This window comes from Dipodomys merriami, unplaced genomic scaffold, assembly GCF_024711535.1.
Source record: "Dipodomys merriami isolate MVZ:Mamm:240054 unplaced genomic scaffold, mDipMer1.0.p SCAF_11, whole genome shotgun sequence".
Classification (NCBI taxonomy): Eukaryota; Metazoa; Chordata; class Mammalia; order Rodentia; family Heteromyidae; genus Dipodomys; species Dipodomys merriami.
Genome location: NW_027202382.1, coordinates 13,340,160 through 13,353,330, shown reverse-complemented (window position 1 = coordinate 13,353,330; position 13,171 = coordinate 13,340,160). Strand labels below are relative to the sequence as shown.

At 41.9% G+C, this 13,171-nt stretch overlaps 1 protein-coding gene across 1 annotated transcript in view; it reads left to right on the top strand.

Annotated features, from left to right (window-relative positions):
- Positions 1 to 1,462: 1,462 nt before the first annotated feature.
- B4galt1 (beta-1,4-galactosyltransferase 1) overlaps positions 1,463 to 13,171 on the top strand; it is a 100,579-nt gene continuing 88,870 nt past the window's right edge. The window contains exons 1-4 of the mRNA XM_070008697.1: positions 1,463 to 1,535; positions 6,559 to 6,687; positions 6,900 to 6,934; positions 7,823 to 7,873. Of these exons, the coding sequence (XP_069864798.1) occupies positions 6,581 to 6,687; positions 6,900 to 6,934; positions 7,823 to 7,873 (193 nt within the window). The 5' untranslated portion in view covers positions 1,463 to 1,535; positions 6,559 to 6,580. The remainder of the gene's footprint in view (positions 1,536 to 6,558; positions 6,688 to 6,899; positions 6,935 to 7,822; positions 7,874 to 13,171) is intronic.

Sequence of the window (13,171 nt, the reverse complement as noted above, 5' to 3'; positions counted from 1 at the left end):
CTTGTTGGTCATGGAGCTTGAATTCTGGGCCTGGGCACTGTTTCTACACTCTTCAGCTCAAGGCAAGCATTCTACTACTTGAGCCACAGTACCACTTCTGATTTTCTGGTGGTTTATTGGAGATGAGTCTCATAGAGTTTCCTTCCTGGGCTGGCTTTGAACTGCAATCTTCAGATCTCAGCCTCCCGAGTAGTTAGGATTACAGGTGTGAGACACCGGCGCCCAGCTGTTTCTATATCTGCCCAAATGAAAATTCCACCCATGATAAATAAGAAACATTTGTTCACAGAAAGGCTAACATAGTAATTTTATTGGTAATTGTCAAAGTGGCAGCAACCCCCCAAAAAGTCTGCCTGGTGCATAAATAACGAAATGTGGTATATTCATACAGTGGAATATACTACTCAGCAATAAAAATGAATTGGTATGTGCTACATAGGTGAATTTTGAAAGCATGATTTTCAAAAAAAAACAAACACAAGGGCTCATACTGCATAATTTTGTGTATCTTAAGGGTTCCAATGTGCAAAGCTAGTTGATAAGAATAGATCTGTGGTTGCTTTCAAGTTAGGGTGTAGGGCAGGAGGGAATTTTCTGGAATGATGGATATATATATATGTGTATATAACATTTATAAATTATATATTTTTTATTTTTTGCTGGCCTTCGGCTTGAACTCAGAGCCTGGGCTGTCCCTGAGCTCTTTTGCTCTAGTGCACTACCACTTTTTTTTTTTGGGTCCGGTTGTGGGGCCTGAACTCTGGGCCTGGGTGCTGTCCCTCAGCTCTTCAGCTCAAGGCTAGCACTCTATCACTTGAGCCACAGTGCCACTTCTGGCTTTTTTCTTTTTGCTTATGTGGTGCTGAGGAATCGAACCCAGGGCCTCAGGCATGCAAGGCAAGCGCTCTACCACTGAGCCACCTTCCCAGCCCTGCAATACCACTTTCTGCCACAGCTTTACTTCTATTTTTTTGGTGGTGAATTGGACATAAGAGTCTCATGGACTTTTTTCTGTCTGGGCTGGCTTCAAACCGCAGACCTCAGTCTCCTGAGTAGCTGGGATTATAAATTTGAACCACTAGCACCTGGCATATATATATATATATATATATACATATATACATATATACATATACATATTGTTTTGAGGGGTGATTTCACATTTATCAAAAATCATCAAATTAGAGCTGGAGGATATAGCTTAGTAGCACAGTACTTGCCTGGGCTTGCACATGCTTAGTAACTACTCTGGTAATTAACTCCACTCCCAGGCATTACAAAAAAGAATCAAACTAAATATAGTGTTAAGTTCCATAACCTTTCAGCCAACAATAGTAGCATATTAAATGGTGGTCCTATAAGATCATACTGGAGCTGAAAAATTACTGTCACCTAGAGATGGAACCTTTCCACTGTGATGTGTCACAATTCATGAGCATGTGTTCATGGGGATGCTGGTGTATGTAAACCCACTGTGCTGTCATTCATATGGAAGCGTAGCACATACAAGTAGGATGTGGTACTTGAAAATGATGGTAAGTGAGTAGGTTACTGTTTTATGAGTTTACTAGTCTATGCTTTTTTGTTGTTTTAGAATGTCCCACCTCTGAAAAAAAATGTCTAAAGCAGTGTGCTTTCTCTGTCTCCTCATCTGTTCTTGAGACAGGGTATTTTCTACATACCACTGCATTTCTTGACTCATAAGGCCACATCTCATGATTGACCATCTAGGTTGGTATAAGTACACACTGAGATGTTCACACATTGAATTCGCCTAAGGACACATTTCTTCTTCCTCCTCCTCCTTCTTCTTCTTGTTGCTGTTTTTGTTTTCTTTTCATCTTTTTATAGGATATATTTCTTAATTACCATATCCTGGCCATTCTACAATGCACAACTAAGTTTAAGATCTGAGTATTTTATTGTATGTAACTTATGGTTCAAAAACGAATTGTATGAGGTCTTAATTTGGAGCTTTTACCACCAGGTGGCAGTAGTGCTTTCTTCACAAGAATGACCTGTTCAATCATGTGGGGACAGATTTGTAAATCATTCTGTAAGTGTTCTGAAAAGCAGCAGGCATATGTATATATATTTCATAGGTGCATACAATTATAAAAAATAATCAAATTAGAGTTGGAGCACGTAGCTCAGTGGCACAAGACTTGCCTGGGCTTGCACATGCTTAGCAAGTTTGTTTTGTTTTGTTTTTGGGTCCGGTCATGGGGCCTGAACTCTGGGCCTGGGCGCTGTCCCTCAGCTCTTCAGCTCAAGGCTAGCACTCTACCACTTGAGCCACAGCGCCACTTCCAGCTTTTTTTTCTGCTTATGTGGTGCTGAGGAATCGAACCCAGGGCCTCAGGCATGCAAGGCAAGCACTCTCCCACTGAGCCACCTTTCCAGCTCAGTTTTTTTTTAATATATGTATTTTTAATTATAATCAGTAGTGTTATGCTGGTGATCTTTTCCTGGCCCTTAGTTCATTGCTATGAACTATGAATTATATACACGGTAGGAAATTGTGAGGTCAGGTGTGGTGGTATAAGCCTGTAATACCAGCACTATGGAGGCTGAGACAGAGGTTCTCAAGGTTGAGGCCAGCTTGGAATATATAACAAGACCCTGCCTCAAAGGAGAGAAAAGTAAAAATTTCAAAAAAAGGGAAAAGATTGTGAAGTCTAAATACCTCAGTTGAATCTTCACAAGTAGCTGGGATTACAGGCATGAGCCTCTGTATCCAGCTAGAACAATTTTTAGAGGGGGGTTGCCAATCAGAACAACATTTTTTTTTTAATGGTTATGGGGCTTGAACTCAGAGCCTGAGTGGTAGTTAATTAGAGATAACAATCTCAAGAATTTTCCTGCTCAGGCTAGCTTTGAATCACAATCCTTGGATCTCAGCCTCCTGAGTAGCTAGGATTACAGGTGTGAGCCATCAGTGCTTAGCTAGAACAACTTTTAGGGCAAGTTTTCTCAACGCTATGGGTATTTGGGGCTTGATGGTTTCTTGTAGGAGGTCCTCCTGGGCATCATAGATGTTTAGCAGCATCCCTGGTTAATATCCACCAGATGCCAATCTCACCCCTGCCTCTCAGTTGTGACCAATAGCATCTCCATGGAGATATCGTTCAGGGGTGAAGCACTTGCCTAGCAGACACAGGCTTAGATTCCATCCCTAGAACTGAAAGAAAAATGTCCCCAAATTGTCAAATGTCCATTCAAGATAAAAACAAACACCTCCAGTTAGGAATGCCTTTTTTGTAGACTTTTCCTTTCTTTTAGTGCATTTATTTCATTCATTTTTTTTTTTTTTTGGGTCTGGTCATGGGGCCTGAACTCTGGGCCTGGGTGCTGTCCCTCAGCTCTTCAGCTCAAGGCTAGCGCTCTACCACTTGAGCCACAGCGCCACTTCCAGCTTTTTTTCATTTTGCTTATGTGGTGCTGAGGAATCGAACTCAGGGCCTCAGGCATGTAAGGCAAGCGCTCTACCACTGAGCCATCTTCTCAGCCCCTTTATTTCATTCTTGATGTCAGTGACACACTTGTATTATGTGGCCTTCTGCTTCCTAGCTGAAAGAAAGCTCTTTCTGGAGTATCTGCCCACATCTTTAGTCTTAGTCTTAGTTTTAGTCACATCCTTATCATGATGTGGGCCTTAAATAGTTTTCAAGTTCTTTTCTCTCTAGGTTTTCTAGCCTCTCTCTTGGTCAGAGGAGGAAGAGAGGATTTCTCCCTGCTCTTCTCCCACAGTATCCTGAAAAGAGCTTTCAAATCTGAAGGCATTCTGCAAGGGAGGAATAGCCCACTCTCCTCTTCAGGTCTCACAGTAGCCATTTCTGTCTAGAGCTCCTTCGTAACCCTTGACTTGCAAGCATGATGCTTCAGAGAACACACGAATGTGGATGGTCCCTGTATTCCTTAGCATCTAGCCCCGCAAATGCATTTCAGAAGACAATCTCTTTGTAAAGAAAGCAGAGTGATGCTGGGTACTGGATCTCCCCTTGGACATTGTTAAGAATCATTAATCCGTGAAAGGCTTTGAGAAGCACTTCATGGTTCACTTTTATCCAATGTTTCCAAGATTAAGTGATTATAGACCCTTTCCTGTACCCTTCTCTTCATTTAACAAATATTTATCAACCTTTAGAATTGATGGCCTATGTAGCAATTTAGGAAATGCTGCCTCAGATATTAACTAACAACCTACACCTTTTTGTAAACCCCTTCAAAAGTTATTTGTTCATTCATTTATGCAACAAACTATTGAACATCTACCATGCTTGGGATGAAGGCTACAAAGAGTGTCTTGGTGGTCCCCAGACAAGCAGGGAGACAGGTGTGGGAAGATTCAGAAACGTCCATTTGTGGCAAGAGCCATGAAAATATATGGCAAGTCAGAACTGGATGTTTGGGAAAGTGAGGTAGGATGATTAATTTGGACACTAGAGCTTTGCTAATTTTTACAAAACAGGCAATTCCTCACCAGAGTCTGGAAGTCAAGTCTGGATCATTTCTGTCTTTGCATTATGAGGAGCTTGTCAGAAATACAGAATCTCAGGCATTGGTTAGTGTGTGTGTGTGGGGGGGGGGTGGTATGTGTGTCAGTTCTGAGGCTTGAACTCATGGACTAGGCACTGTCCCTGAGCTTCTATTGCTCAAGGCTAGCATTTTACCATTTGAGCCACAGTTCCATTTCTGGCTTTTTGGTAACTTATTGGAGGTAAGAATCTCACAAACATTCCTGTCCCACACTGGCTCCAGTTTGCCATCCTCAGATCTCTTAGCCAGGATTACAGGCATGAGCTACTGGTACCTGGATGGCATTGGTTGTTGTTGTTGTTGTTGTTATTATTTTGCCAATCCTGGGGCTTGAACTCAGGGCCTGGGCACTGTCACTGAACTTCTTTTGCTCAAGGCTTGCACTCTACCACTTGAGCCACAGCGCTACTTCTGGCTTTTTCTGTTTATGTGGTACTGAGGAATCGAAACCAGGGCTTCGTGCTTGCCAAGCAAGCACTCTACCACTAGGCCACATTCCCAGCCCTTGTTATTTTTGAGGATCTGATCTTGCTGTAGGCCATGGCCAGCCTGGACTGCAATCCTTCTGCTTGTGCTTCCCCTAGGTTACTGGGTGTGACAGCCCTTGTTCTTTCCCTGTAATTAGAATGAAGAGCACATGCTACTGTGTTCAGTCATTGACTGAAATGGAATCTCATGAACTTTTGTGCCCAAGCTAACCTCAAATTGTGATTCCTCCATCTCTGCCTCCCAAGACTTGCGCCATGGTGTCTGGCTAGAACCTATACTTTAAAAGCTCTCCAGGTAATCCTTATGCTTTAATGTTTAAAAGGCACTGCCTTAAAATAGCCTGGTGTCTGACAAAAATGGAAACAGACCAAAATGTAATTCTGTATGGTTTCTTGGTCAAAGCTAAGCCTGAGGGCTTCTGTGTCAGGCCACGTAGACAGAACAGGAAGGTATGACAAGGGAAGAATGACAGCAGCAGTGTATTTATCTAGTGATGGCACTTGCCTCGAGATGAACTGATTCAGCAAGTTAGGCTATAGGCGTGCAGGTATGCAGGAAACAAGGACAAGTAAGACGGTTGGCCAAATCTGTGTCTTCCTGCCTAGATACCAGGAGCAAGAGAATGAGCAGGGCTTGCTGGGAAAAAGTTGCTTCCCTTTAGCCTCATCTAGAGACACTATCTGTGTTTTGAGTCAGGCAATAATCAGCCATCAGAGCTATAGAGCCCAGGGCTCTATATGAAAAAAAAATTTTTAACTTCTTTTTCCTGATCAGTCACATTAGTCATGGAGGTGGTGCAGGGAGGTCTTGAGGCAACCCGATCCACCAAAAACCTGCATGTCCAGGGCAAATGCACCTAGAAGCTGAGCAGTTTCTTCCCCCCACCCTCCCTGGAAAGGACCATGCCCCTGTGCAGGCCTGGGTCTGAGCACTTCTTGGGGGGAAGTGTGTATGTAGGCTGGCTGGGGTTCAGGTTGGGTCCTAAGAAGGACATAAGGGAAGTTTCTTTTCTCCAGCTTAGGCCTTAGGAGTAAAGGGTGACTGGATCAGGAGGAGACTAACTAAGGGAGAAAGAAATGAGTGTATGTGCAAGTGTGTGTTTGTGTGTGCATGTGTGTATACACACATATATGTGTGCTCTCTCTATGTATGTGTATATGTATGTGTATGTATATATACATACACACATATGTATATAATAGGCCATGTGGCAGGGAAGTGCTACGTATAGTATGTGAGGCTTTTCCCCAGAACACCTCCAGACAGCCAGAATAGAGGAAGTGAGCCCCATTTCCAGAAGCCACCAGCATGTTTTCTTGCTACTGTACCTGACTAATCCAAAGGAAAGTTGGGCAGGAATCTAGCAATAGACTGAGTTGGGGGGTGGCGGCAGCAGTACAGGTAGAGAGAGATCCCAAGTAAAAATCCAAAGATAGGACAATGTTCACCTAGAGAGAAAGAGGGGCGTCCATGTACACGTCTCTGTGCAGTCCTGATTAAGCTGGCCCTATTGTCTTTTCTACTTCCTAGGGATACTGATCATACCCTGTGTATGTTACTGGTGACAGAGTGCCATGTCTGTTCCCCAAGGACCAGCCTTGTTCTGAGTCTCCAAGCCACCCACAGTGTAGCCCAATCTGACTTTACTGGATGGGCAGCGTAAGTACTCCCTGAAGTACCACACACAATAGGCTTTGTTGTTTTTTTTTTTTTTTTGGTATTGATACTGGGTATTGAACCCAGAGCCTAGTACTCTACTGATGAAGTTATGACCCTAGTGTTTCTCTTTCTTCTCTTCCTCCCCCTTCTTTTCTTTTTTTTTTTCTCCCCCTTCTTTTCTTCCTCGTCCTTCTCCTCCTGCTTCTGCCCAGGCTGGATTTGAACTTCCATAAAACTGGGATTTCAGGTATGCACCACCACTGCTGATTCTGCCTACTCCTTTCTGAAAAGTTAACTTGGAAAGTTTGCTAAGCTTCTTGCCAATAGTTGGCTGAGGCAGGTATAGAAGCAGATTCCTTGGCTAAGACTTGTTAAGGTCAATCTTTTTTGTTCCTGACAACAGAAACAAGCATGAGGTATGTACTCTTACAGAACTCTGGCTAAAAAAAGTAACACGTGCTTATTATAGAAAACTTAGAACATTTTTTTAAAGTGAAAGAAAAAATCTTACTTCTAAACCCACCATCTACAGGCAGCGTCTGTGAATTTCTCACCATTTTTTTCTTGTCCATATTTAGCATACTTGAGGGCATAATGACTATACCTTTTTTATTTTTTATTTTTGTCAGTCCTGGGGCTTGAACTTAGGGCCTAGGCTCTGTCCCTGAGTCTTTTTGTGCTCAAGTAGTTTATTGGAGATAAGAATCTGATGGACTTTTCTGCCTAGGCTGGTCTTGAACTGTAATTCTCAGATCTCAGCTTCCTGAGTAGCTAGGATTACAGGTATAAGCCATCAGCACTCAACATGACCTCACATTTTATGTGGTAGTTTTTCACTTAGCAGTAAATTATAAGATCTTACTTGTTGGAATTTTCTGTAATCATAATGAACATAATTAACACTCATCCTATGGTTCTCTAAATTAATTAGCTACATCCCTATAGCGGGTAAGAGTTATATCACACTTTGGCAATGCACAGAGAAATTGAAATTTCTCAATTTTTCATCCCTGACTGATACAGTCTCCTTCACAATACTCCACTCCCTAGGTTCCCTAGCTAATAGGGAAAATTAACAAAGAACCTAACAAAGAAACACAACAACAATCCTGATTGGTTATTTTGGTTATTTCAGGATATATGGAGATTACTTCTTTGGAAGGATTAAAGCAGAGGGATCTTTCAGGTAGACTGGAATATCTTCCCCCTCTACTCCCCTGCCACCCCCCTCTCCATTTGTGGTGTTGGGTATCTCTGGTGTTGGGCAAGTGCTGATATCCCATTTCAAGAAAGACCTGTCTCAGGGCTGGGAAGGTGGCTCAGTGGTAGAGTGCTTGCCTTGCATGCATGAGGCCCTGGGTTCAATTCCTCAGTACCACATAAGCAGAAAAACCCAGAAGTGGTGCTGTGGCTCAAGTGGTCAAGCGCCAGCCTTGAGTTGAAAAGCTGAGGGATGGCGCCCAGGCCCAGAGATCAGGCCCATGACTGACCAAAAAAAAAAAAAAAAAAGACCAGTCTGTTTGGGGGACCACCTGATTCCTTAAAGTTTTAGTTTGTGTATGTGGCATTAGCATGAGTGACTCCCTTTGGTTTGGTCTGGGACCTAGTCAGGAGCTCTTTGCAGTGTAGTTACCTTCCATGATTTTTGTATAGCACTGCTAAAGAGGGAAAGACAAAAGTAACAAGTATATTAATTATTTCCAGAAATATACTATTCTCTCACCCATTATTGGACTTTTAAGTCATTTCTCCTTTTCACTTTTATAAATAATATTTTCTCAAATGGGAACATCTCTCAAATTCTTATTGTTCTAATTAAATAAATGGACATTCAAAGGAGACATGATATTTCCCAGAGTCAGCTTAGATTTGTTAAGTCTCTTTTAGTTAAAAATGATAGAACTAAGGCAGGCAATCGTAGGTTAATCCTGTAATCCTAGCTATTTAGGAGACTGAGATCTGAGGATTGCAGTTCAAAGCCAGCCAGGACAGGAAAATCCGTGAGACTCTTATCTCCAATTAATCACCAAAAAGCTGGAATTAGATCTGTGGTTCAAGTTACAGAACACTAGATTTGAGTAAAAAAATTCAGGGCTGCCCAGCTCTGCATTCCAGCCCCTGTATTGTTGTGTGCCCACGTGCACATTATAGAATCACAATAGCGCTAGCTTAAATCGAGGATAAAGAAAGTAAGGGACATTAATCAGATAGGATACTAGAGACTTCTGTACGTTCAAAAGACCAGCTTCTACATTTTTTTCCACATAACAGAAAAAGTGCCCACCTGGTACTCTCAAGTTTACTACCAAATAATTCAGTTACTCAGAGAGAAAGCCTAAATCTTACTTTTCAGTTCCTCTATCAAGGTCCACACAGTAATTTGAATAGAGAAGATTTCACATAAAGAATTATGAACTACAACAAGGGTTGAAATGACTGACCAGGAAGAAGTAAAGGAATACTAAAAGAAAGAAGAATATTGGAGCCGGGCACCAGTAGCTGATGCCTGTAATCCTAGCTACTCAGAAGGCTGAAATCTGAGAATCAGATCAGCTCAGATTCATGAGCTCAGGCAGGAAAGTCTGTGAGACTCTTGTCTCCAATAAACCATCAGAAAACCAGAAGTGGTGCTTTGGCTCAAGTGGTAAAGCATTAGCCTTCAACTGAAGAGCTGACAGTGCCCAGGCCCAGAGTTTAAGCCCCATGACCAACAAAAAAAAAAAGGAAATGTACTCATTACCTGACTCATCTAATTGTTGTTATCCCTCTGTGCATGACCTCTATAACAAAAATAAAGTAAATTAATTTTAAAAATATTGGAATAACATCTCTAAGAAACAATTGCTAGGTCTAGGGCTGAGGCCAAGCAAAAAAAAGGCAGAAAACATACTTTTCTCCATCTCCATGGCTGAAGATCTAGACCTTGCTGGAGACAGGGTGTGTCTGGGGTGGTAGAGAAGTCATGTAGTACTACATTGTTTGAGCTGGCTGGAAATCTACTTTGTAAGTGCTCAGGATGTGTCTGCCCAGCACTCTTCTACAAATCTGGGTAAAAAGAGTACCAGGGGAAGCCACTGGCCTTTGGATAATATTGGCCATCATAAGCTCTATGAATCAGACATTGGAGAAGCCAGTTGTCTTGAAGGAACTTAATGCTGATGAAATCACTTACATTGAAGAAGTTAGATGCTAGAGAAGTTTTCTGTGCTGTAGGCTGAAGGCTGCAGGATCCTGAAGAAAAGGGCATGCCAGAATAAGGAAGGAAAGGAGGAGAGAATATTCTTCCTGTCCACAGTATCTCTCTAGAGCAGTCAGTGAAGGTTGAATTTAGAACTGAATGGCAGTAGTTTAATAATTAGCACAATTCCAAACCCCATATGCCCAGCGAAGGGATTATGATTGGTCTATCGTATCCTACTCCTGGACTGATCAGTCACCTGTGCTTAGAATGAAACTACATTAATCAAAAGAGAAGCAGTGATCATGGGAAAGCAGGTGCAGAAAAGCAAACTGATCACCCACCTGTTCCTCCCAGTGAGGTGAAACACTGGGTCAAGAGAAATGAGATTCAGTCATTAGGGAACTTATCTCTCATAGGTCAGGGACATTCTACCAGGTCTCAATGTAGTTTTAAAAATATTCCTCAAATCTATCCATTCATACATGCCACTCACCTGCTGGAAGACAGGACTTAGGTATTAGATACACATATTCTGCTATGTCGTTTATTGTGAATGAATAAAGCGGCCTTTAGTGGCTGTATCAACTGAATAAATCTGTCCCTCAAAGACAATCTTTTTTTTCTTCCAATACTGAAGTTTGAACTCTGGACCTTGCACTTGCTAGTCTAGCACTCTACCTCTTGAGTTATGTCTCTGATTCCTTTTCCTTTCGTTATTTAGTTATTCCTTTAGTTATTTAGTTTTGTCTGGGTTAGGCTGGGACTACAATCTTCCTGGGACTATAATACTAAATAGTTGGAATTATAGATGTAAATCACCAAGCTTGGGCTTAAGATCACACTTATTTGGTGCACCAGGAAAACCATTTTCTGCCCCTGAAAAGTTGAGAAAGCAGGCTTTGGACTTAAGGGACTCAACCAAAGTATTCCCTTGAAGGATGTGGAGCCTGCACCCTAGACAACATCACTGTTAACACACTCCCCAAGGAAGAACCCTGCAGAACACCTAATTGGGCATACTGTTTGTTCTATAATTGTCTAACCAATACTCATCATCTGTTTGCTGTACTTTTAGGCTATTTCACTATTATACATGACTTTATAGTATTTATAAAAACTTTGTAATGGGAAGTGGCGCTGTAGCTCAAGTGGTAGAGCGCTCGCCTTGAGCTGAAGAGCTGAGGGACAGCACCCAGGCCCAGAGTTCAAGCCCCACAACCGCCAAAAAAAATAAATAAATAAATAAATAAAGGAAGTAAGGACTTTAAAAAAAAAAAAAAAACTTTGTAATGTCAGTGATTAGTGTTCTCTGTGCTACTGTGTTGCCTAGTTTTGCATTCCAAATGATCCCCTCAGGGTAGATGATCAAAATTGGAATAAAATGATGAGATTATAGGTCTCCTTTTCATGGGGAAAAGTAACTTTTATAGACCAATGAGGCCAGTGTTCAATGATGATGGAAGAGCTATAGTAACAATTCAATCCCACTAGAGACAATTTCAGGATATTCTGGCATATACCGTGAATTAAGGTATATCTCTGTGTGTGTGTGTGTGTGTGTGTGTGTGTGTGTGTGTGTGTGTGTGTGTGTGTGAGATCAGAGAGAGAGAGAGAGAGAGAGAGAGAGTTTGAGAGACAGGGAGACAGAGAGATGCAGAAGTGAAACCTTACTTTATTTACATTTCTCTAGTCTATTGAGGATAGACATTCAATTGTCCACATTTGTTAAATCTCTAGTCCTCTTTTGAGAATCTTCTATTCAGGTCCTTCACAATTAAGAAGTATTTTATTTCAATCTCTAGGGAAATTTCATGTCCTAGATTCTTTATTTTGCCTCTTTTGGGTGGAGGGGGCTCTGCCTGTACCTTTAAATTTGAAAATTCCCTATTGGATTTGAGTTTCTTTCATAGGATGTCTCGATTTGGGTGGCTTAAGCGTGAATGAAACTGGAAACAAGTATATGGGAGTCGGAAGCAAACAAAGTCAGATGAGCTTTCATCCTCAGGGAGATCGTTTCAAGAGAGAAGTCTGTGCAATTTTCTTTTCCTCCTCCTCCTCCTCCTCCTGAAGTTTGTATTCAGGGCTACTTGCTTGCCAAGCAAGTACTTTAACATTTGATCTATTCCTCCATTCCCTTCTTTCCATTTTTTTTTTGCCAGTCCTGGGGCTTAAACTGGGGCACTATCCTTGAGCTTCTTTTTGCTCAAGGCTAGCACTCTACCACTTGAGCCACAGCACCATTTCCAGCTTTTTCTGTTCATGTGGTACTGACGAATTGAGCCCAGGAATTCATGCATGCTAGGCAAGCTCTCTATCACTAAGCCACATCCTCAGCCTATATCCCTCCATTTTTAACACTCTAGGCTAACCTTAGTTTTCTTTTCTTTATTGTGACTCAAATTGAGTCTTTAAACATTTATTAACATAAATTAATTGTACAAAGGGATTTCATTATGGTATTTACAACATGACTACAATACACCTTGATCAAATTTATCCTGAGGTAAATTAGGCTGAAGTAGGATGATCACTTGAGTCCAGGAGTCGGAAGCCAGTCTGGCAGCATAGTGAGACCCTGACTCAAACAACAACAACAACAACAACAAACATATACCTGTAGATATTAGCAGTGCCCCTTCTCTCAAAAAGCTGTACTTACCTAACCAACTAATCTGAAATTGATTTTTTTTTTTTTTGGTCAGTTGTAGGGCTTAAACTCTGGGTCTGGGTACTGTCTCTGAGCTCTTCAGCTCAAGGCAAGCATTTTACCACTTGAGCCACAGCTCCACTTCTGAAATCAATTTTTATTATTCTTTTCGACAATATCCTTTTTATTTCATTTCAGAGCATCGATCGCTATTTGTTATTATATACTTAACGGTATGCTAATTTTCTTTTCTTTTGGTCAGTCATGGGGCTTGAACTCTAGGCCTAGGTACTGTCCCTGCGCTCTTCAGCTCAAGGCGAGAGCTCTACCGCTTGAGCCATAGCGTCACTTCCGGTTTTCTGGTGGTCTATTGGAGATAAAGTCTCATGGACTTTCCTGTCTTGGCTGGCTTTGAACCATGATCCTTAGGTCTCGGTGTCCTGAGTAGCTAGGCTTACTGGTGTGAGCCATCAGTGCCTGGCTCAGCCTGTCCTTTGAGGGATCTAGAGGGAAATAGTTGTGGGTTAAGCAGGGAGATACATTCATTCCACTACTCTTCCCTATGACTCTCCAGACCGGAGTCTGGCTTTCATGGGAATCTCTTCTCCAACCCTGCCTTCCTGACCTCTTCTTCCTCCTTCATTCTTCTTCTTCCC